Source organism: Melanostigma gelatinosum (assembly GCF_949748355.1).
Source record: "Melanostigma gelatinosum genome assembly, chromosome: 23".
Lineage (NCBI taxonomy): Eukaryota > Metazoa > Chordata > Actinopteri > Perciformes > Zoarcidae > Melanostigma > Melanostigma gelatinosum.
In genome coordinates, this window is record NC_136656.1 from 13,610,454 (window position 1) to 13,637,053 (window position 26,600).

General features: G+C 42.0%; 1 protein-coding gene across 1 annotated transcript; it reads left to right on the forward strand.

The window, feature by feature from the left end:
* Positions 1-2,007: 2,007 nt before the first annotated feature.
* On the forward strand, positions 2,008-4,509 carry LOC306796424 (lysophosphatidic acid receptor 6). The gene is made up of 2 exons (XM_079295329.1): positions 2,008-2,069; positions 3,113-4,509. Exon 2 carries the CDS (start codon positions 3,114-3,116, stop codon positions 4,056-4,058), a length of 945 nt encoding a protein of 314 aa, XP_079151455.1. The 5' UTR covers positions 2,008-2,069; position 3,113; the 3' UTR covers positions 4,059-4,509.
* Positions 4,510-26,600: the final 22,091 nt, after the last annotated feature.

Sequence of the window (26,600 nt, forward strand, 5' to 3'; positions counted from 1 at the left end):
AGAAAAAATGTCCTGCACATATTTGGTGCTATTCGGTCAGTAGATTATAGACTGTTGCTACTAATAGATGATTGTTCCTGGATGGTTGCACCTTAAAGTACTTCACTGAGATTTGATGTAAAAAGTACTTTTTTGTGTCATCCTTACACTTCATAATGTACATTAAGTAACCCCTGTCTGTCTGCCTTCTCTCAACAGTGAACTCAACCACAGCACACCATGACTTCTTGAAGAAGAAATGACAGGGATCATCATCATCATCATCATCAAAACATGCTGCGCGGCGGGGCGATGAGATAGTGGGTTGAGATTCTTCACTAACGCAGCATAGCCACTGTTCATCTGTCCAACTCATCAGCGTTGTTTTAAATTCTTCAAGAGGAATGACTGGGATGATCCACGAATTATTGCTTCCTCAACTATTTCCTTGTTCTGATCGTAGATGATGAAAAAAAAACCTCTGGATGTCTGCTGTATTTGTAACTCAGTGTGTTTAAAAATATTTTGTAACAAAGCTCTGAACATAAGCTAACAGAAGAGATAGCAAGAGGCGTTAGAAGAATGAACTGTGTCTATTTGTATTGTTGATGTCCAGAATACAATTAACCACCATATCAGGGATACACATCAAAAGATTGTCGTCTAAATTCTATTTTTGAGGTTTCATAACTACGATAGATGCCTTAACAGAGTTCCAGTAACGTAGCATAGTTACAGATTAAACTACCCAAGTGTAAAAGTCGAAGGTTAAATCAACTCTGCTTCCACCGGCTACAACATTTACACAATAAAACAATAAAATATACACAATTTGATTGGATTCTGTTTCATCAGCCAAATATAGACAAAACTGGGAAAAAATGTAATTAAACAAACTATTAATAGCATGTAAATCAATCAAGCAATACATAACCATTTATTTCCATTTCCTAAAAATAAAAAGGCTGACTTATTTTGACTCATATAAGTACATTTTTTCCTACATACATTTGCATAACTGAAACTTTAAATGTTGGACTTGTAGGCTTACTATTTTTGACAGTGTAATACTATAATTCTTCCTTTGATATCTCCTTCATAATTCATGCACTTCTTCCATAGAAGTTCTGCTCAGAATTATGTTAAGTCATTCTTGCAGGCATTGACTATTTATATGTATTTGCCCCTGAAACATTGTGCGTGTTGTTGACAGTAAAATGTCCAACCACATCTCCCCTCCCAATTCCTTCGAATAACATAAAAGCAATACAATCGATTAAAAAGCTTTGACCCCGACGTGATTTGAACACGCAACCTTCTGATCTGGAGTCAGACGCGCTACCGTTGCGCCACGAGGTCTGGGTTCCCTTGGTTCCAGACATACTGCATAAAACATTTTACCAATGTCTTTTAGAGATGATTCTAGAGATGATGTAGGCTACATACGCGTTCGAGCCGTGTTACATTTCAGGAAACTCTAAATTTCCGGTCATTACGGTAGTTAATGCTGCCGATGGATTAGCCGCTAGAGGGCGCTCTCTGATAAGATATCATTGAAACATCAAATCAGGGCAGTAACTCAGTATTATTTATGTCATGGCCCATATAACTGTCTGCAGGCTTCCTGTGCTCATGTGTCAAATCTGAAGTGTTTATAGACTATGAATGTGATATGAATACAGAGCTGCTGGCCGTTAATCACATGTGCAATGAATAGTGAATAGTCTATCAATAAATACAAATGTATGTAAATATATAAAGTATGTCTCCACCAAAAAACTATATGAGGTGGTTTTAGACCTGCTTGAAGTGGTTATTGTCTCGATGAGATCAGATTTAAAAATGAAAATAAAATAAAATAGATTCAATCAGACAAACAAAGTGTTGAAAAATATCTGAAGCCAGAATGTAACAAAAAAAGGTACATTTTCTTATTAGCAGGTTAACAGAAAGAGGCAGACTAACAAAGATTGGTCAACTTCCTGTGTCTCACACATAGAGTGTGACAGTGCCAGTATGCTGGGGTGACACACACACACACACTTTCCTCCTCTTCCTCTGGATCCTCACCTCTTCTGATCACCCAACAGGTAAAGTCACACCTTTGGCTACTTTATACATTTGTTGTAAAATGTTCTACTTTACTGCATGTGCCATTCAAGTTCATATCGTTCAAGAAAAACGCACATATGGAAAATGACTCTTGTGGGTGCATGTGCACTGTATGTTATCTTTTTTGCGTGGGAATCACAGCAATTACAACTGGTGAGAGCAGAGGGATGATTAGCTGCCAGTTTACCAACCAGATTGCCCAGGAAGCCATGAAGATCATTTAGTTATAAGTTGCAGATTGCATCAACGCAACCAACACAAGCGAGTTCTGCTTTCCACCAGGAACTGCAGCTATAGAGCAAATAGATCTTCTTCCTCTTGAATACATGTTGCTTTATGGATATTACATTCGAACGTTGAACAAATTACATTACAAGTAAATACACTATGATCAAAATCAATATTGATAGATTTTGTATGGAAATTTCGAATGAGCCCTGAAGTAGCTGACGTCGATTTAGAGTCTGGGAAAACACCCGCGGGTTCACATATAAGCACTTTGATAAATGCATGTCAGAAATACAGCGTTTATAGTTATTGTAAACTATTTCTAGAACTATCTATCTGTCTATCTATCTATCTATCTCACGAGCGTTAGCACTAGTTAGCTACGCTACCTACTGAAGGTATTCTGAAAATATACACACACGCTGCTTTTGCTTTTTAATGGTTGTAACAGTGAACAATGTTCCTTAATTTCATTGTTTTTATCACCAGGTGACGTGATGGATCACTTTTACTCAGGCGTTGGCCTCCGTCTTTATCTTTTTAATCTGTTTTAGGCGTTGAATCAGTTTGACATCATGGATATATTCTTCAAATGCATATTGTAGACTCTTCTGTCTACTTCTCTCTGAAAACTCTTTTTCGTTTTTGCAAAAATTTGATAATATTTCTTCAGCGAGTGCAGTTATTGACAGTGTGGGCTCCGGAGTACTAGTGGGGGGCGGGGCTTAGCAAAGGGTCTAATACTCAACCACTTAGACTTTTTCTAACCACTCCTGTCTCTTCTGTGTCTCAGGATGTCCAACAACACCTCCATCCCCGACGACAGTGCAGGACACATCAACATCTTCCTTGTGTGCATGTACTCCTTTGTCTTCGTTGTGGGTTTAATTTTCAATCTCACAGCAATGGTCTTTTTCCTCCATCACACCAAGTCCAGATCACAAACCATAGTCTACATGACTAACCTGGCCATAGCAGATGTACTGCTCATCCTCACGCTGCCCGTAAGGATCTCCTACGATCTGGGATTTGACAACCTTCCTCAGTGGCTGTGTGACGTCCTTGGTTTGGTCCTGAAGGCCAACATGTATGGGAGCATCTTTCTCCTCACTTGCATTTGCTTCGACCGCTGCATGGCCGTCGCCTTCCCCATGTCGACCCGTGTCCAGGAAGGGAGGAAGAAAGCGCCGCTGGTTTGTGTCGGAATATGGATGCTCACCTTTGGTGCCAGCGTGCCCATCTACCTGTCCCAGCGCACACAAAATCTCAACAAGAATTGTTTTGATAGCCTGCCGGCCTATGGCACAAAGCTTGCGGTGGTTTTACCCACTCTGTTTGTGGGGTTTGGAATCCCACTCGTAATCATGCTGATCTGCTCCTGGGGTCTGGCCCGTGCTGTCCGAAGGAGCTCCGTTGCCCAGACCAACCTGGTCGACGGCAGAAAGATCCAGAGGATGATCGTCACCACCGTCCTCATTTTCATACTCAGCTTCCTCCCTTACCACGCCATCTTGGTTCTCCTCTATCTGTATAGAGATAATATACCAGACCCAATGCAGGCTGCATACCGCTACAGCCTGATGGTGGCATGTTTCAACACAGTACTAGATCCCGTCGCATACTATTTCACCACGGACACCTTCAGGAGGAGCGTCGATGTGGCCGCTGTTCGGAGGATGTTTCCTTTTAACAGCCAAAGTTCTGAGACTAACAACAGGAGCAGAATACCTAACGACTAACGGACTGCTGAAGAACCACTCAACAGACACTGCCGTCCGAAAGCTTCAAAGCTGGTTCGCCAGTCCAACCGAGTCATTCCCAAAGACTGGTATTGAACCTTTAAAACTGCAGTAAACTTTTGAGGAACGTATGAGGCAGCCTGGATGTTTGTATTGTTCTGATAAGCTATTCATAAAATTGAATCTAACATGAAAGGCTCCAGGCTGGAGCGTCCACAAGTGAAAACATTGACCGACTTTTCCCCAGGCCTTAAAATGAGTCTCGTACCCTGATTGTGTCTAGAATCACCTGATAACATTTACACCGTGTATTCATATTTGTCTCCAGTGTCCACATGGCGAACCGGTCACTCTGTCGAGCTCAAACAACGTCACATCCCCCTCTCGTTTTGCTTGCATACTTTAGTCGCGCTAAATTTGACACTTGGTCTCGTCTTGACTCTTTCCACGAGTGTCTTGAATATCCAGTTTGAGAAGCTTTCTTGCGGCTTTCTTGCTAGTAGCGTAGCTCGCTAACTGGCTAATTGCAGTCGCGCATGACAACGTATTTTTCGCCCACGTAGTTTTTTATGTGGACACGCAATTGCATTTACACTTGTTGTTCACTGTGCTCACAATGTGTCCCTGACCACCTCTGGAGGTGGTTTGGCGGATCACAATCGTTTTGGATGCATTTACTCCTGTATCTTCATGTGGTCGCAATCCGATCACCCGAAATGCATTTTAATGCAAGGTATAAAGGGGGTCATTGATTTCCAATCCATATCTACGATAATATATTAATATTGTTTGTGTTTTGTAGAATTATTTATGTTTTGTCATTGCAATGTGTATGCATTTGGCGAATGTTGCTTCGTCTATAAATGCCAAGATATGTAGCAGTGAGTTTTCTAAATGAACTAAATAAATCGTAACATTGGCGCTCCATGAATTATAACAGACTGCACTCTTTGTGTTCCACAGTGTCACAGTGAGACACAAAAATCCAAAGAAAAATAATCATTGCGGGCCGGTAATCGCAGGGTTGGTGGCACAAGTGTATAAATAGTTATAAGGCATATACCGAGTATTATCACACATCGCCAGAGATACATACCACTGTGCATCTTGCAGAACAAGGCTTAAACAATCATGACACAATCGTTCATGTAATGTAATCTTTGGCTTTAAGTGTACACCAGAGAATTTGGGTCTGCAACCTTTTTAGAGTGTCAATTGTTTTACTTTCTTGTTAAAGTGTACCATATCAACATTCAAATGAACATTGAATTTGATTATGACGCCACATTAAATTCAAAATCTCCCAACGGATGTCATTTTATTCCGTCCATGTAGACAACGTGCATAGCAACATTTAAAAAAAAAACATTGCAGAGAAGGGTGGGGCTAAACTTAAGGGTGGGTGGGGGAACAAATCAAATCAAACTACCGTGAAGAACAGGCTCCCAATGGATGGGAAAGAGATAACTTGGCATGCGGATGAGAGGGAACATCTCTCTTGCACACTTATTGTTTGTGTTCCACTGGTCAATGGGTCTTCCGGGTAACCTCAAGGGAAAGAAGTACTTGAGTACAGTTTTGAGGTACTCTTGAGAGTTGCAAGTGCTACTTTAAACTTCAGTTCCACTGCAATTGGGACGGCTGTTTTTCTTCATGTTGGAGTGTCTTTGAGCAAGACACTGAACCCAAAACCTGACCAGTGCCCTGAATATCAGCTCCACTGTCAAGCATAGTGTGTGTGTGTGTGTGTGTGTGTGTGTGTGTGTGTGTGTGTGTGTGTGTTCCGTTTCACTGGAACTTTAAGCCTTTTTCTCTTTTTTTGTGTGCATTCGACACAACACAAACTGTCTTTGTGTGACCAGCGACTAAATAAATGATGCCAATAATCACCTCTAACATCTGGGCGACTGTGGCTGAGTGTGGAGAGCAGGGTCGTCCTTCAACCAGAGGATCGGCGGTTCGATCCCCAGTAACTTAACCTCGAAATTGCTCCCGTAGCTGTGCCTACGGTGTGTGAATGAGTTAGTCTGATAGGCAGGTGTCACTTAGCCCCGGCCAGCATTGGGTGAATGATGACAAGTAGTGTTAAAGTGCTTTGAGTTTTCGGAAAGACTAGAAAAGCGCTATACAAGTACAGTCCAATCAGCAGACACAGTAGAGCGCTGCAGGATTCGCTGCAGCATGCACGGGACAAGCTGCTGCTTGGACACATGTCCAGCCTGTCACAGATCAATCTTGCAGCTCAGCAGTCACCGACGCAAAACTGCACGAGAGGAGCAAATTCTCTCCTGCAGGTTTGTGATACGGCGCCGACTATTTGGCTTGTGGTTTGCACGCTGAGACACAGTTTTACGTGACACACGATAAGGCACACAGCACACAGTTTCTCTCACAAAATACATCCCCACATGGTTTTAGTAGCTTGTTTGGTTTCATCGCATTTGTTGGTTTCCGCAAGCTCCTTAGCGGCACGTAAGCGATGAGAAGCAGACGCTAAGCAGGAGCAGCCCTGTGGTGTGACAGTAGAGGCTACCTTCTGCTTTTTCTGTGTGTGATGGAGACGCAGGCGTTGTGCTCACATCTGTGGTTTCCTGTGTGTGTTGATGAAAGCCGGTGTTTGTGAGGGACCTCAAGAAATAAAGACACGTACTCTCAGCGGGCCAGACATAAAGGCTCCATAACTGCAGCGACCGCAGGTTCCCACAGTCAGAACTGGCGATTTGCAATGCACATACTTGTGAAGGAACTGGGTCTGTGAGGAAAAGCTTGCTTTAGTAGAGGTGTGTGTGGTGGGGGGGGAGCTGTGCCAGGGGGTTTCCAAACCGATCGAGAGCGGTGCAGTGCCACAGAGAAATGCACTGGGCCCCAGATGTTATGCTCGATGTAAGAACCGAGGGGCCTGGGGACCAAAATGATCAACTCAAACTTGAAGCACTGAGGGGACCCATCTCTGCCTGCAATATGTTTTGCAAATCTTATTTTCCATTATTTCTTTAAATGTCTTAATTAAACCTGCAATAACTGATTTTGTGAACACTTGGGGGCAGCTGAAACAACTAGTGGAATTTAACACATTATCACCTTTTAGATGTCAGCAGTTGCTTATTTACACATGCGGCAGACACATAGCAACATTATCACTGGTCAGGAGCAGTGTTTTGGTCTCCACTCCTGAGGGAAACATTTACTGGCTAGTCTGCTTCGAGCCTTTTCATTGTAAACAGCTGACCGATGCGATGAGAGTGAAAGGAAACAGCTAAACAATGAGCTAAAACTCACTTTAAAGCTGCAGATTCAGGTGGTGATTCTGTGTCGGTTCATCGCTGCAACAACACGGTCACATTATTTTCAAACTGCATTTGATATATAGAAATATAGATTTTGCTTTAGAATAACATTTTTTAGCATTTGTTGAATATTGGAGAACAATCTTCATTCAGAGGAAAATAAATGAATCTGTCTTGTGAGCAATTATTGGAGTTCTTTTCCATCATAGACTGTATAAGAAGTGGACTGCTGTCTTGAAGCCTCGAGTTCGCCGATTTCACTGTCGTCATCTTGGCTTTTTTACAACATTGAACAGAAGTTACCATATTTGGAATGAGGAGGCGTGACGTAGAGTCGTATACGACTCTAGTAGCAGCAGCGACCTGTCAATCACAGTAAGCCCCGCCCTAAAGCATCCCGTGCTTTATGGTCTGTTTGACTCTAAATGGACCATAATGTACTCAATGAACATCATGCTGTATTGAAGAAGACTTGAAACTAGAGATTGAGACATAAACTCATGTTTACAATGTTTACTGAGGTAATAAATCAAGAGAGAAGTAGAGTCAGTCTCATAGACTTCTATACAACCAGAGGAGTCGCCCCCTGGTGGAGGTTGCGGCCTGTTTTCGATACGGGAACCACTGTCTTCTTATTTGTCACTTTAGATTTCTGATTCTTTAATTTTGTTGTACTTTTTATATTTTTGTGTATTATATATATTCTTTTGAGGTGTCACTTTTGTTTAGTCTTTACTGAGTATTGAAGGAAAACTGTTGCATCTATGCCGACATATACAACTATTACACTCATTTTGTTGCAATTGTATGTTCTTTAAATAAATAATTCTATATTTTTTAGTATTTTGTCATATTGTCAAGAATATCATTATTGCATGTATTCATATCAGTTAAACCTGACTCTCTAACTAATATTTGAGTTCTACATCATTATGACCAATTAATTGTGATTTCTATGAATGTTATTTTTATTCTTCAAGAAGGAATTCAGAGCCAACCTTTATGAGCGCATCTGTGCTCCATCAGAGGTAATGAAAGAAGACAGCAAAGGGGGTATACGTGGTGTGTGTGTGTGTGTGTGTGTGTGTGTGTGTGTGTGAGAGAGAGAGCGAGAGAATCCATTTGGTCTCTCAACAGAAAACAAGTCTTCCTGTGTGCTGTCTAACGGTCACAGGGAGTTTCGCGTGATGCTGGTATGTTTGTTATCTTGTCAGAAGGTCTCGCTGTCAGAGCTGAGGAGCCCCAAAGGTTCAGTTTGGCCCTCTCACTGCTTCAACTTCCCCTGACGTGCGAGTGCAGTGATCTCTCGCAGTATTTCTTTGCGATAAACCGAGATGTATATGTTTTACTTGACTAGCTCCAACCTTCCCCATACAGCGGCCTTTATCTCAAAGGTATAGTGTGTTGTCGGCCTTATCACACAAATAGATGTATGCATCTAATCTGCGGCAAGCTTTCACGTCTTAGATTAGATTAGAATTCGATTACTTTTATTCAGAGGGTGCAGTTAGTGACAGTGTGGGCTCCATGGTAGCTCTGACAGCTTGACAGAGTGGATGCAGGGGGCGGGGTTTAGCGAATGTTGCGGAGGCTTGCAAAAATACGCCGAAGAGGGTACTTCAAATCTTCTTCTTTGGTTTTTCAATGGCGACTGGCATTGAAAACTGGCACAGAAATCTCCATAATAACTCATTTCCCACTCAGCCATCAATTCCCTACTTTCCAGGTGTTTCCAGAGAGCCTCAAGGCTTCTCTCAACTCCAGCTGCACCACTTCTCCAGAAACTTACACCACCCAGAAATCTCCTTGCCCCATCTATCATGATGTCAATTTCCCGCCTCTGCCTTCTGGCTGCTTTGTCATCTCACAACACATCATGTCTCATCTCCTTCTTCATGCTTGCGTCTTTTCTTAGATCCCACCCTGATTATTTCTGTCTTGTGTACTCTCTTTGGACTCTCTCCCACGCTGCATGACTCGCCTTGGCAAAGAAGACACTCTTGACTCTTTCTCCTATTCCTTCTCCCCACATTGAGCACAGCTCTTACACTGAACGGAACATTGGCCCCCACTAAAGGATTTTTAAAAAGCTTCAGAGATGTTGAAAATAGCAACATATTTCAGAGGTTTGTCCTTTAGTGTGGGGAGAGCAACGATTCTGCCAAAACACCACAGTTCACACAAACAGATTCCATCCATGTCAAAACCATAAATCCTCGCAAAACCTCTCTGGCGTAATCTTTAGTGTAAACAAACATGGCGGACCAACTAGCAATGCTAGTTGCTGTGCTACTTTGCGCTGAAAATTCACAAAGAAAAAAGAAAAAAAGAAGGATGAAAATCATGGAGACGGCGTAAACATGTCATTCCTCTACTTCTGTGGTCCATCTTACTGCTTCAGGCTTTGGGTTTGTATTTGGCGTGGCCGCCGTGACTGCGGTTGTCCTTCCTTCTTCAGTCAGCTCAGTTCCCAATTGGCTGTCGTTCTTTCCCACATGGCCGCGCCATCGGCTGTCCAGGTTTCTCACACACAACAGGATGTCCGATCAAAGTATTGCTCATATGAATCTTTGCTTTTTGAAATCGGTGCGGCCAGGACGGACTTGTCAGCAGATCTGGGGATGTAAAAAACTCTCTTAACACAACTTACACCAGTGGAATATCTGGCTAGAAAATCTTTAGAACCATCTAAAAAATCGTGGCTTTTCTGACCCTTGTTGGTAGGGGGGCCTCAAATTGGCTTGATTGTCGCGAAATGTGATTAAAGATATTTATTATATTTATTTATCAAAGCAGGAATAAAGCTCTATCCGCAGCTGTGCTATTGAACTATATTGTTCATCATAATGAAACAGGCCGCTAATATCAACCTTTTGTCTGCATTTTCCATTGCACTGAAAAGTGAACATTATTTCAAATTGTACTCACATAAAAAACGTGAGGCGCTCAAATCAAAGCAAAGCATAACAGATTTGACCTCAAACTTTTCATTGTCAAATCTCTTGATTCTAAAGTCTTGAGTCTTTTACAGCTAAACAGGACATAGAATGTGTTTCTGAGAACACTGGAGGAGAGAAATAGGCCATGCAGTAACAGAATATTGATATTTGTATTTTTCACCCCTTTACACTCTTTAGATCTCCTGGTCTCCGCCCTGCGTGAGACTCCATCAACTGCAGGCTGTACAGATTAGAGGCTCTCAGACATTTTAAAGCAGAAAATCCTTTGAACGCGTGACCGAGGCATACATGTCTCACAGTAGGCATCAGAGGGGGGAGGTCGGGTAAATACTTCTACTACTGGACTGGAGGTGCTGCCAACCTGGAGGACGGGAAGGGGGAGAGGGAGGGGGGGGGGGGGGGGGGGGGGAGGAGAGGAATTCTTGAACCCACCGTAGAGGTTTCAGATGACCGCTCCGCGCTGCTCGCGCTGCCTCTGCGCCAGCCAACGGGGAATACCCGGTTTTTGTAGGCAAGCAGTTGAACAACAAGCCGGGGAGTTCTGCTGGAACTCCACTGGAGAGAAACCACAGGTCCGACAGAAGGACCTCTTCACAGACCGCAGGGGCTTCGTGTAAAACCGCACAGCTGTCCGTTTTCACGACACAGTCCACGTTGAAGACGCTCAGAAACAAGGTGAGTCCACTAATAGCAGCGTGCAGAGGGACAGGCTCGCGTGCGCGTGCGTGTATCCCACAGTGGGCTCGTGACTTCTATAAATAATTATTGATCCAACTTTCAACATCTTAAAACTTTTTTTTTTAATCATTAAATACTGGGCAGAATCTTTACAATAAAATGTCAAGAAAAGGGATTCCAGCAATGGAATCTTAACATTATATTAACAATAAACAGATCATTACGAAATCAATAATAATGAATAAAGAAAAGATAATTATGTATTTTTCATTTCGTATATAAAAACAGACAAATATTAAAATTCAAAATATTGTCCTTTTACCAAGTGCAATGTATTGTTCTAGATTGTTTTGGTGTGAGTTACAAAAAACAAAACAAAAAACTCAGCATTGTCTCTTCAGAAATAATGACCTGGTTGCTAAAGATAATCCGCATTGCTGTGAGCAGTTCCATGTGGGAAGTATGGCGGAAAGAAAATAGTTCACATGAAACTGTATGTGTTTGTCTTTTTGGCGCTTTGAGCACCACAAGCTGGGTGCCATCTAGTTTCATAATATTGGAGAGAAGACAGACATCTCTATGACTCATATGACCAAAACAATCTGAGATGATAAATGGCACTACAGGTATCAGGATCAATATATTTTTTCATTTTTATTTTGGGATTAAGGTTCCCGCTCTTAATTCCCGGCTGTTGCACCAACATACGGGCGGTGTACTCTGTTAATCACATTAAGACCACGTCTCCTGGTTAATTAGGGCACATTATGCGACTTACTTGCAGTCTGGAAATGAGTTGATTCTCAAACGAAACCCCAAAACCCTGATGAGTTCATATCTAACGGTCACGGCGCTGCTGGTCTGTGTGCTATAGTCTCAAGCACAGAGAGCACGTGTTGGCTTATGGTGCAGGCATTTGGGCCAACAGTTTTGGGGTAATCTTGTTTGACTGATCCTGGAGCATTAACCCGGCCTGAGTGGGCACGTTTAAACATAGTGCACCAGGTTAGTGGACGACGATCCACTCCTGTATGATAGGAACGGATCAGTGTGTCGGGGCTTATCCTCACTGTGGTGCACAGACAGTCAGTTTATAAGCATATAGTTAAATACCTTGTGTTTTATAGAGAAAATATTAATCTAGCTTACGTTTATGAATCACATTTATTTCGAGAGATGTTTTTGTGTTTGAAGTAAGACTCTTCAAGGTGCTGTATCTTCCGAAATATTTCAATAAATATTACAAACATGTTCGGACTTTTCATGTAATTTGAAGTAATTGAGTTTATTTATTTGTTAAATAAACTCTAAGGTGATTTTTCAACTGATATTTTTTTTGACAAAGATAGTGATCACTTCAATATATGTACACTTGGTTTACACCCAGCATACAGTACATTATGCCTTTTCAGTTGATGGGTGACAGTCTGATACAAACTTTGCATACAAACACAAATATGGCTTTACTGACAATCTCGCACGTTCATTTAAAAATGTATTTCTTAAAAGAGTGTTTCACAGCTTTAGACTTGAGACTTCTCATCAGGTCCATTGAGCGAGGCCTGTCGTTCAGGGCGGCCCTGCTGCAGGGATCTGACCCTGTACCTGCACCGGGAGGGAGGGCAGCAGGGTGGAGGTGTTGATTGAGCTGGTGTGTGATGTCCTGTTCTATTGAGGTTGCGATGCTTACATTGGGCTTATTGTTCAGCTCGGTTGGGTGTGGGTGAGACCAGGTTAGTTGCGCGTGAGTTTGGCTTGGCCTGTAGCGGATCACATGTTAAAGAAGCAGGAGGAGCACAACTGTAGAATGGACTGATAATGTTCTGATACAACTGACTAGAAGCAAGCAATTCACTGTTTAGTGGGATTTGTCTTTGGCCTCTTTGTCTACCTTCAGTACACGAGTACACTCTTTCCCTTTCTCACACGCTGTGAGAAAAGGTACTTACTGCTCGTGTAGTAACGGATTGTGCCACTAGGCGGTGATGTGTCACCTGTTTGATGACAGGGACATAAAACTGCTGTGCTGCTTTGCTCACGAGGGCAGGCCCCAGACATAATTCCCTTCAGAAACAACTGCATTTGTGGACGCATGAACAAAAACCCTATGGAGTATCATGGAGAGGCCATTGCACTAAGTGCTGTAGAATAAACTAACACAGGGCGCACAGTATATTTAGGGCCAATTAAAGTGAAATGTGTGTAGGTTGGGGTTCTGGATTTAAATGCAAAGTGTCTGCCTTTATCCCTGGTGTCCCGGGGTTGTGCCTGTGTTATACTGTAGATTATACTGGCTGCAGAGGTACTACCAAATGGTTTGATTGAATTAAAAAAAAACATTTTTGGGGGCAATTTATGAAGCTAGTTATTTTTATATGTAAATTTGCTCAAGAATTCAAATGAATAAAAATAAATGGTCACAATATCATGCATAATTTCACCACGCCAATCACAACGCATCGTCAGGTAAAGACAAACATTTTATTTGCCAGCGTTAGCCTGTTAGCTAGCTAACGTTCTCTTCATGAAGTGACCCGCAATGACATTCATTTTTTTCAGCGTGTGTAGAGGAAATACGAGCCTGATCTCAATTTGGATTAATAATGACAGGAAGTGAGGGCTGAGGGTAAACAGCATGATATATACTGATACAATCTAATATCAGTATGTACACCCGTGGCCAAATGTTTTGAGAATGACACAAATATAAATTTTCACAAAGTTTGCTGCTTCAGTTTTTATGATGTCAATTTGCATGTACTCCAGAATGTTATGATAAGTGATCAGATGAATTGCTCGTAAGATTGCACCTAAATCAACCATTTATCGGATCATCAACCCGAGCGCCCAACAAGTCCAGCAAGCGCCAGGACCGTCTCCTAAAGCTGATTCAGCTGCGGGATCGGGGCACCACCAGTGCAGAGCTTGCTCAGGAATGGCAGCAGGCAGGTGTGAGTGCATCTGCACGCACAGTGAGGCGAAGACTTTTGGAGGATGGCCTGGTGTCAAGAAGGGCAGCAAAGAAGCCACTTCTCTCTGTGAAAAACATCAGGGACAAACTGATATTGTGCAGAAGCTGCAGGGATTGGACTGCTGAGGACCAAGGTCCTCAGCATTTAGCTGGGAGAACATGACTTGACCAATGTCAAGTCATGTTCTCCCAGCTAAATGCTACACACTGGCCCTTTAAATGGTGAAAATGTTGAATACTACAGTGATGGATGGTGTGAGAATGTGTGGGAAGTTCCAAAACAGAGCTGGAAAGTGAGTCAAAAGAGTTTGAAATGTAGGGTAGGGGTTATAAACTGTGGCCTCCTCATTCTCCTTGGTTGAACAAAGTGTAAGTGGGTGAGAGGCAAGAGAGTGACGGGGAGGGGGTTGTGGAAGAGAAAACCACTGCAATTACTTAAGGCCCACCAAGGTCATGTAGAGATCTGAAACTGTGGTCTGTCTGCAGCTCTTTGTTCATGGCTTGCATGTCTGTGGTAGGGAATCACTTCCTTTCTGCCTCCTTCCACAACACGCCGGCTAATCACTCGCAAGTCTTGTGAATTGCAAGTCACATGTCACGTAATTCCTAAGTCAGCCAAGTTCATGTCAACCACCCTCCCTTCCTAAACCTAATGAGAAGACGGAGGTTTATTTTGAAAAGACGCCAAGCAGTTGGAAACTCGTCCCTGCCACGACCAAAGACGCTTAAGTGGTACCTACAGCGTCATAGATTGAAGCAAAGGGGCTACTGAGCAAGCGTTGGTATTTGACGAGTTGGGAGGGAGAATGTGATAACCGCAGTCCAACATCATCGGGCAACATGGTGCGTTAACATTCATCCAGCTAGAAGCAGGCAGCCTTCAGACTTGACTTTCTGCTTCATACACACACGATGCAGCGCCTCAGGGTTTGGACACAGTGCTATGTTTCGGGCCATATGGGTAAGGTGGAGGAAGGGGGGGTCAGGAGCAGCTGTTGCTGTGCTCCTTAACAAAGGCTGCAGTTAACCGATTAGAGGCTTTATGTCTAAATTTAGAATCAGAGCTGCGTCCTGCTGCACACACACTGACTCTGCCTCACTACTGATCAGGACTGGGTCTTAAATTGAAAGATTTAAATGTTCCCTTTGCATCGGATTATTCAACAAACTCTGTAGTAACTATGGCGCGCACACAATTCAACCTTCAGACACATTTTTTTTACAATCAACATTTGAAATAATGAAGGCATCTGCAAATGACATGGTAGTGCAAAATGTATTTTTTACATTTGTGAAAACATTTTTTTAAAGGAACTAAGAAATAATATTCTGGCAAAAAAAACCTCCGACACCTGTTTCAGGGATGATTTTTTTCAGAGTCAGGAAATGAAGGTCGAGAATTGTTTCCCCCTCTCTTGTCCTTCAGGGCTTCCGTAGCAGCAGTGGAACGAGGGTCGTGTACTGGTAATAGAGCTTTGGGAATTCTCACAAAGTCTTCTCCGGTTTCTCGGAAACATTCGGGCCAAATGAAATGATTGGATGAGCTAATTACAGTCATGTGCACAGCCACAGATACCAGATTTATTTATTTATTTTAAGGTGTTCCAGTTGGAACACTTTGCTTTGTTGCTCCAAGTGACGCCATCGATTTCCAAAGAGGGATCTCCTCTCCGAAGACCTCAGTCCTGCTCAACTGATTCTCATGTCTATCGATGCCTTTAGGTCACCGAAACAAGTGTCAGCTTTAAATGAAGCCAACGCTTTGACATTTAATCTCTCTTCACTGCTCTCAGGATATCTGAGCCTTCAAATCGAGGTGGAGTTAGTGAGTAAATGACCTTATTAATGTTACACAGCATGTTGTTCAGACTTCAAGTGATAGAACACTTTAATGTTAAGTCATCATGTTTGAAATGCTCAGATGAAAAATACATTTATGGACGCTTCACTTACTTTTAAAGTAAGTTGCTTCCTTTTCAAGTCCAACTCAAGGACAGTCAGACACTAAATATATATATATAGATATATATATATATAGATATATATATATCTATATATATACATATATATATATATATGTATATATATATATATATATACACATATATATATATACATATATATATATACATATATATATATATGTATATATATACATATATATATATACATATATATATATATATATATGTATATATATATATATGTGTATATATATATATACATATATATATAGATGTATATATATATATAGATATATATATATATGAGATAAACGAACCTCCACAATGCTGAGGAGGGATTGAAATGATCTGTAATACAGAAAATTACAATCCCTCCTCAGCAATGTGGAGGTTAGTTGATCTCGTATTCATTGACAACCGGTACTTTATTGCTTTTGTACAAGCCCTGTCAAGAGACAAGTTATTAAATGCATTATAAGGAAAACAAAGGTTAAATATCCTGTAAACAATTTGATTTGGCAGCAAAATAATGAATGATCAAATGAAGGCTTTTAAGAACTTCTGTTTCTAAAGCATTTCAAAGTGAATTGGCCTTCTTTGCATAATCCCTAGACATAGTAAATAGTAAATAGTGCTTTTATTGGTGAGCTATTTGTCACAGTCACGTGATCTTGCGTGCCAAGTTATTAAATTCAAGGGTGCACAGCACCACACGCATCACTGCTGCCAATATGAACTACGCTTAAGTCGGCATGTCGCTGGCAGGTGATGAGTGGCACCTGATATTTGCTGATCATACTATGGTATATGCCAATTTTTTGTGTCTCATCAGACGAAAGAATATTTCTAATAATATGGGGCTCAATAAATTACAGGTAATCTGGATTTGCTGATCTGCTGAGGGGGCCATAAATTCTTTCTAACGGCCATCAGGGGGCGACTCCTCTGCTGGAAAAAATAAGTCAGATTGTATAGAAGTCTATGAGAAAATGACTCTTCTACTTGATTTCTTGAATCAGTTTAAACATTGTAAACTGTTTACACAGTGTACTTTCAGTTCATGAAAGTTAATTGTAACATTTTGGTCGCCTAAAAGAGTCTTCATTCGCGGTTCGGTTGCACTTAGCTCCGCCCTCTTGTGGTAAGTTGTAAAAAAAGTCACAATATACTGATAACAATAGCATGGTTTTAAAGGAAAACTTATAATCTCATGGGAAGAAAGTTGTGTTTGTATAACTAAACCTGTACGTTTATTATATATGGTACCCTTGATCATGTGTGAATACATCCCGCCTATACATCCTGCAGACACCCTATGTGTATAAACAGAGTGGACGTTACACAGTTCAATATGGTGGTAAATGAATATCACTGGCAGGCTCCTGGTCTGTGAGCAGCAGTGACATGTTTTAACAGCTGCAGCAGTGTGAGATTACTGAGCAGCAGCAGCAGTGACCTGCCGAGCTCAACTGCACTTGTCGACTCTGCAGAGAGCAAAACACTCTCAGGGGGACAAATCATGGCGCACCCGGATTTGAATTTGTAGTACGGCGGAGAGCCTTCCAGCTTCCTGAACATTTGAACGTTTAAACCCATGTTGAGGATCAAGTGTGACTTTTGGGAAGCTGCCAAGTGGAGAAAGACGTACTCTATTTAACAGCTGTTAAACCACGAAACAACTGTTTTCTATGTAAAGATATAGTGGAGTAATATAACTATAGTGCATGTTAGCATGCCCCGCTGGCTCGCTCGCGGCCGCCGCTCTGTACTGCCCTCATACGGTGTTAACAGCCGATAACGCCACTGTTAGCTCTGGCACCGCTGCTGTTTTAGCTGTTAGCATGGTTAGCTTCTAGCCGCCGGTTGAGCTGTTGCCATTTTGAGAGCTGTGTAGAGTCAATAGAAAAGCTCTGAATTTCCTAATGAGCACCTTCAACAATGTGTTGTATTTCAAAAACGTTTTTTTCAATACATATCAAATCTTTATCTGTAAAGTTGTACTACAGAGTACAATGATTGTGCGATTATTTCCTAATTGTTTTTTTCTTATATAAATATATTCGCAGACAGATGCACAACACTCCCCTTTAATACAACGCACATTCATGTTGAGAACACGTTGTATGCATCCCACTGTACATTCAAATCAGAACCAGGATCACATGTATTGGTCAGGTATGTGTTCACATGTAGGAACTTTTTTTTTGGCATCTCTCTTAAAGTGCTGACACAGATTATTCTTACATAAAAGACACAATACACCCACATGCTATCTTCCCAACATCTACAGCTTTATCTAATCTAATTGATATGTACTAGTGGATGCACATACATGCAAAAAAGTCATTATTCCTCACGCTACACCTCCACGTCACAGCAGACGGTTACATTGTTGCTGTGTTTATTGGGCCACATGAGCAAGAACTAAAAGTAACATTCAGACCGCAGGCAGGGGCGGACTGGGGGGAAAAAGTGGTCCGGGAGTTACTGTCAGACCGGCCCACTCAATACACGGCACGCTGCCCACTCAATGCACGGTTTTTGCAGCAGCTCACTCTTTTCTGCAACACCGTCTATGATTTTCTCACTGTCCAGCATCTGCAAAACATCTGTCTGAGTAGCCATCAACATAAAAGCCTCCAGGTGCTGTTGAGAGAGCGAGCTCCTGAGCCTGTTTTTGATATATTTCAGCGTCGAAAAGCTTCGCTCGCATGCTACCTGTGTGACAGAGAGGATAATCAGGAACCTGTATGCAAGGCCTATGATGTGGTATGCATCTGTCAGGAGGTTGTACTGCTTCAGAACTCGGTAGCAACAGATTGGACAGTCCTTGCAAGATGAGCACTTTTTGTAAACCATCTCTGTCTCTTCAGCCTCATCTTCAGCATCCTCCGGCCCGGCTTCTGTTGTCTTGGTTGTGTACTCCTCAAATACTGATGCCTTCAGCCTATCCCACTGTCGTGCCAGACGTTTGAGCTCGCTTTGTAACTCGCATAGTCAAATCAACGTAATTAACACAATGACAGCCACAAAGTCATAACAACCAGTCACATATATTCATATGACAACAAAGCACATCAATCCAGCAGACCTGCAGCGGATCCACGCATTCCACCACACAAGAGCACGAGCCATCAAATATTATTCATAAAAACGTTACTGCAGATGTAAAAAAACAAACGCAGTTGTCACTTACCAAATTCTTTGTTGACAAAGAATTGAATCCCAGTACATCGTTTCAGTTCCAGTAAGAAGTCCTTCTCGATTCATGGACGCCGTGACAGTCGAGCCGCCCCTGTATTTCGCCGGTCTACGGCGGCCATTCGCACCTCCGCCGGCCCCGCCCCGACCGTCGCCCGGCACGAGCGCACGGCGCAGACTGCGGTTATGGAGAAAAGTTTTTAAAAGCACCGTAGTGTCCAGCCGTGCTATGGCGTCCTCAGATCGCGAGGAGTAGTATAATGTCAGTTTATACTGTTGATGCAGTTTTCACTGATTATTGACTTTCGGTATTAGAGTCAATTGAACGCGTTCTGTGAAGCATATTATATAGTCGGGGCCGGCGATGTCAGAGACCGGCCCAAACCCCGTCGGCCTACCGGGGATTCACCCGGTATCCCCGATGGCCAGTCCGCCCCTGGTTCGGTCTCTGTGTTTTGTCCCCTCTCCTCTCACTCTGGTTCCTCTCTTCTCAAATAAGGTTCTGCTGACCAACTTCCTCTTGAGCGTTCAACTGGAGCCGTCTCGATAGTGAGGAAGTCATTGCAGGAAACTATTTGATTGACAGTAAAATATTTTAGGAATTTTGTTTTTGTTTGTTTTTGTTCCGGGGGAGAAACCACAGGAGAATGTGATAAAACATATGTCATTCATTCTAATTATAATTATCTATAATGAACCAAAGGGCTGCATCATGTGAACACTGGTGTTCCTGTTATTGTGTCCAGCACGTCATCGGTTACGGACACCCCTTCCAGAGGGTCGACCTGTTGTCATAGAGATGCAGATCGAAAAACAAATAGTAAAGTCAAGCCAGCACATGTTTTAGGGAAGAGGTTTGAGAGCTACATGGAGGCTGTGAAGACCTGAAAACAAAGCCAGGAGGCATCACAGGACCGTTTACAGAGAACTACCGTTTACAGTTATTTTATTTGAATCAATTATCGTCTTACTCGACTGAACCATGTTTGTCAGAATATTATTAAAATCAACGTCCACTTTGCTAAATCATGTCCGTGGAGTTTGTTTTCACATTTGTCTGCTGAAGGAGGAAAAGTTTCTCTGAACTCAACTCACAAACTCTTTATTTTTTTGGAAACTAAAGTATTTAACACAAAACCACAAACATTCACGCAAAATACTGAATCGTTTTTTAACACTTTATTCAAAACTGTATGAACTTAAGAAAAAAAATGTAATTTTCGCAGTCAAACACGAAATAAATAGCTCTTTCCACATGCTAGCTTTACCCGTATGTACTTCTAAATCACATTTTTTTGTAAATAACTGCACAGTTAACATCAGACAAAACTAAAACGCTGCACCTGTGAAAGCAGCTGTAATCAGATCGATCACTTAATTAGAGCACAATGTTTGCAGAGAGTTTGAGGAAGTCATTGCAGGAAACTATTTGATTGACAGTAAAATTGTTACGTGAATATAGGGGGTGACCCCTCACGATTTTTTATTATTTTATTCGATAATAAAAAAAAATTGAAAAATTAATAAATTAATGTTTTTTTTAATTATTATTTCTATTTGAGTTATTAAAACTAGATTCCTTATGTAAATGTTTTCAATTTATCTGGAAATAATTAGTAATAAGCAAATAGGAGGCCTTTCGTGTGAAACGCACAAAAGTTTGAGCAGACTTTGCTCCGTGCCAACATTGATGCGCAGACGGCAGGAGGGTCTGCCGGCGGTAGATCAACCCTTGCGATCCACCAGAGGGACCACGACTCCACGTGACTCGTGCCCGGCGGAGTCGGCCCCTCCCTGTGTGTACCCCTGGTGCCGTAAGATTTAGCTTGAAGGAGGGGACACGCGTTTTAATTCGTTCCCTATATGATTTTCACACCTGGCCCTACGGGAGATATTCGGGAGGAAGGGTTCCTGAATTCTCAGTCCCTGTTTTTGCCTTGCGCACTGCTCTACTTTAAGAGTGACTTTTACCGGACTTTAAGTTTGCACTAAAATATTCTTCAATTGCCGACACAGACCAGGTCGATGGCTTGCTTGCTGTCCCGTCTGAATCGACCCACAGTAACTCACTTTGATAGTGTAATTCGGTCGCCTAGCAGTCGGTCTTATAAAAGTATTAACTTTTTCTTTTAATGTACATTGTTCCTTAACCCTTTCGAAATTGATAGGACCCTGCTTTAGAGCCCAAACCATTATAAAGCTCTTTTAATACGCAAGCGGGCCTCTTCCGGGTGTCATTGCTTACACTAGAGCGAAACTAATTTGAATAAGTATCAGTGTGGTTTGTGCATGTCAAGAATGCAATCAGTAGTGTACCGAGCTGGATCAAACACAACTTACCTCAGGGGCCGAAGGGGATCTGCTGAGGCATAACCCCTCTCTGGGCTGGCTTCTCAAGAAAATATGAAGAAAAGGATTTGGTCGAAGAAACCGATTCGTTACTTATTTATTTGCATTGAAATCAAAGTGTAATCTCTTGGTCCAAAATACAGAGAAAAAATCGTTAACTGAAAAATATAAGAAAATATCACCAGAGTGTTTAAACCCCTTCAGAGCAGTTTACAGACAAATGATCTTTAAAAACTCTGACTCAGCCAGCAGACTGGCTGGCTGTGTAGTCTATGGAGGAAAAAGTTAATGATTAACCCAGCGCAGGAATAGACCGAGTGAACTTTCTCTCCTGACTCAACTTCAAAAAATCTTCTAAGTATTCTTAAAAACTCGGACTCTCAAAGTCCGGAGGTCTGCAAGAAGTTTAAAGTTCCACCCCCGTGCAGGCGGGTTCTTGTTCGAGACTCCACACACGACCGCTCACACGACTCCGCACAACTCCGCACAACTCCCTCTTGGTTTAAAACTGTCACTATTTATACTCTTCTGGGGCTGGGGGCCCCGAGCACTTCACACATAACTTGGTTGATGACACATAAATTCCCCCTTTCTCCCACGTGACCTTAAACCCGGGTATGCTTTGATATAAGTACCCGCTTCTATATGATTAATGATCCTACATTCCTACGACTGCCGACTCGGTCTAGTGACTTTGTCTTTGAAGTCTCTACTACCCTAATGTCCCACACCTGTTCAAGGGCCTCTTTCATCTCCGGCCGACATGGTGGCGCCCCCTCTGCTTGAACTTCTGGCCCTTTTTTGCCCTCGGCGTGAACCAAGAAGCAAGCATGGGTGTGTGTGTGTGACCACAGAAACATGTCTGTGTGACAGGTGCAATCTTATAAGAGCCTCAGAGTCATATGCCTGATTTAACCAAGGCTTTGCCGGTAGAGACATCACGATTTCGCAAAACCTGCACCGTGTTCAACAAAATATTTTAGGAATTTTGTTTGTGTTCACTTTTGTTCCGGGGGAGAAACCACAGGAGAATGTGGTAAAACATACTTCATTCATTCTAATTCGAATTATCTATAATTAACCAACAGATATCTTTAGCGCGTTCAATAATTGTTTAAAACTCAGTTTAACATGCAGCAAATACCAGCAGATTTTTAACTCTTTTAATTAGGAAAAAGGAGCGGATGTAATAAAACTTGTTTTTTTTAATTCTAATAAAAAATATATTTAAATATTTAGAATTTGCATGAACATGAAAAAAGTTAACTTTACAAATGCAGCTTCTGGGAATCCATTTCTCAATGTTCTCCCAAGTCTTTTTGACTTCATCACCAACAGACATGTATGAGGGAGTCACTCTGAGTGACGCATTTTATCTGTGGAGCTGGTGTCAAACCTTTGCCTTTACTATCGTATATTCTTGTCATTAATGTTTACTGAATTAAATGTAAATTTTCATCTGGGGGAATTTTGTTTGCGAGTTGTAAACATTCCTTCCATTTTTTGGCGTGTACCATACCAAGATCTTCAGTCTATTTATTAAATATATTTTTGGGAGCAGTTCTTTCTTCTTGTCAACACCACTCAATCGTCTCATTTTATCCTTTTGTTATTAGAATGTTTCTGATCTCATTGAAGGTCAAAATGTATCTGATATCCATTTTTTTTTGACTTGCAAATACTTTATTTATAAATAATCTAAGGTGCATCGTGGTAATTCTGTTATCCCACTCTGACAACCAGGAACAAGACAAAAATCCCTTACAGGGGACTAAATATGGGAACCGTATTTTCCCGTTTTGGTTGCTAGCCTGGCAGCAACTTTTAAAAGTTAGAGTTGAGTCCTGGACTTTGTTACAAACAAGCAAACTTGAAAAAGGAAGTGATGCTTTATTGATGTTAGTTGATATGTTTTGACTTTATTTTATCAATCAATCAAACTTCACCTCTTTCTGCTCTGGTCCGAATGTTTGAAATATGAGTTTGGAGATTCGACAAATCTCCTCTGGTTTCACAAAGAAACGATATCTAGGTCATTTCCTTGGTGTCGGCGACATGTGTCTGAACATGGCATCACATTGTTCTAGGAACCAGTCTTACTGCGTTACACCCGATGACTCACTTTAACCACAACATACCGACTCCACAGTTTCTCACACGCTGTGAGACAAAAGGACTTGTTTACTGACTGCGGTTGAAGACTTCCCTTACATCTGAGCGATACACGTCAGAGCTCGGTGTGTTTTCTTTCAGAGGGACTTTTTTCTTACCTCCAGCTGTTCCAGTGTGCCTGTTCACCTGACTCAAGATGACCTCAAGGGACATGACTACAAAGAGACTCAAAATGACCTCAAGGGACATGACTACAAAGGGACTCAAAATGACCTCAAGGGACATGACTACAAAGAGACTCAAAATGACCTCAAGGGACATGACTACAAAGAGACTCAAAATGACCTCAAGGGACATGACTACAAAGAGACTCAAAATGACTTCAAGGGACATGACTACAAAGAGACTCAAAATGACCTCAAGGGACATGACTACAAAGAGACTCAAAATTACTTCAAGGGACATGACTACAAAGAGACTCAAAATGACTTCAAGGGACATGACTACAAACAGACTCAAAATGACCTCGAGGGACATGACTACAAAGAGACTCTACATGACCTCGAGGGACATGACTACAAAGAGACTCTAAATTACCTCAAGGGACATGACTACAAAGAGACTCAAAATGACCTCAAGGGACATGACTACAAAGAGACTCAAAATGACCTCAAGGGACATGACGACAAAGAGACTCCAAATGACTTCAAGGGACATGACTACAAAGAGACTCAAAATGACCTCAATGGACATGACTACAAAGAGACTCAAAATGACTTCAACGGACATGACTACAAAGAGACTCAAAATGACCTCAATGGACATGACTACAAAGAGACTCAAAATGACTTCAACGGACATGACTACAAAGAGACTCAAAATGACTTCAAGGGACATGACTACAAAGAGACTCAAAATGACCTCAAGGGACATGACTACAAAGAGACTCAAAATGACTTCAAGGGACATGACTACAAAGAGACTCAAAATGACCTCAAGGGACATAACTACAAAGAGACTCAAAATGACCTCAAGGGACATGACTACAAAGAGACTCAAAATGACTTCAACGGACATGACTACAAAGAGACTCAAAATGACCTCAATGGACATGACTACAAAGAGACTCAAAATGACTTCAAGGGACATGACTACAAAGACACTCAAAATTACCTCAAGGGACATGACTACAAAGAGACTCAAAATTACCTCAAGGGACATGACTACAAAGAGACTCAAAATGACCTCAAGGGACATGACTATAAAGAGACTCAAAATTACCTCAAAGAAACAAACACTCCAAAGAGACTCAACTTTGAAAATCTCCTGCTGTTCTGGACTCTTTCCAGCCTGTCAGCCTTCGAGACCTGAATGACTTAATTAACAAAACAAAGCCATCATCTTGCCCTCTGGATATAATACCATCCTCTCTATTTCAGAAAGTTCTGCTAATTATTGGCCCTGCAGTAACATCTATTGTCAATTCCTCATTGTCTACAGGAATTGTCCCTTCCTATTTCAAACATGCCACTATCCAGCCCATATTAAAGAAACCTAACTTAGATCCAGCTTTGCCCATGAACTACAGGCCCATATCAAAACCGCCTTTCCTGTCCAAAATTTTAGAGAACGTGGTGGCCAAACAACTTACTGCTGCACTGGAGAGGCACAACATGTACGACAAGTTCCAGTCTGGGTTTCGTAAGCAAAACTCTACTGAAACCGCTCTCCTTAGGGTTTCAAATGACATTCTCATGTGTGCTGATGCAGGTGACTGCTCTGTGTTAGTTATTCTGGACCTCAGTTCTGCATTTGACACTGTAGACCAGGGGTGCCCAATGCGTAGATCGCGATCGACCGGTCGTTCGCGAAGGATGTGCGGGTAGATCGCGAAGGAAGTGCAGGTAGATCTCATGCCATTCAAAACAAATTAGATGTTAGCCTCTTGTGACCGAGCGTCCTAGGTTCGTGTATGAGGGGCACTCATAAGACAGACATGACAAAGTCTATCATCGTCCATCCTCCCTATGGCATTTGACACTTGATTGATGTACAGGGCAGCCAGTCTGAGATCACGTCTTTTCTAACCACACATGCGCAGTCAACCGCAGAAGCTACTGCAAAACTCCGGCGAGCTAATTTGTTAGCCTTCCAATGTATTTATATTGAAGAAAGGGTATAAAAATGAGTGGGGTAGCTGGACCAAGTAAGAAACCAAAAACTTACCACTTCCATGTGGAATGGGAGGACTTTTTTTTCACGATGTCATTTTCGAAGTCCGTTTGTCTGATCTGCAAAACTACCATCGCTATTCCGAAGAAGGGAAATGTGGAGTGGCACTTTCGGACTGTTCATAAAAACTACGACACTGACTTCCCGCCGAAAAGCGAGCTGAGAAAGAGAAAGGTGAAGGAACTAAAATCAGTTGTCCGGACAGCAGTCACTTTTCTTCACACTTCAAAATCTAAGGCTGCCACCGAAGCATCGTTCCGGGTGAGTCACTCCGTCGTTAAGCACAAGAAGTCCTTCCAAGATGGAGAGATGATAAAAGAGGCATTCGTTGAAGCAGCTGACTCGTTGTTTCGGTACTTTAAAAACAAACCGGAAATATTATCATCAATCAAAGCTCTCCAGCTATCAAGAAGTACAGTTACACGGCGCTGTGAAGTCATGGCCGAGGATTTGACACAGCAGCTTTGGAAGGACATCGCGGACTGCGAGTGTTTCTCCCTGCAATTGGACGAGTCTACGGACGTAAGTGAGTAAGTGAGTTGTGCATTTTTATTCGGATGGTGTTTACAGATATGACTGCAAAAGAAGAGCTGTTAACAATACTGCCCATGAAAGAACACACTCGGGGAGAGGACATTTTTCAGTCTTTCAAAAACTTTATTGACAAAACCCAGCTCCCAGTGTGCAAATTGATGTCACCACGCAATGGTTGGCCGCTCGAATTGATTTATTGCCAAGTGCAGGGAGGACAATGCTTTCCCAGACTTCCTTAATTACCACTGCATAAT

What these genes read in the sequence shown, in the direction of transcription:
- LOC306796424 (XM_079295329.1), top strand. Translation starts at nt 3,114, where the DNA reads ATGTCCAACAACACCTCCATCCCCGACGACAGTGCAGGACACATCAAC.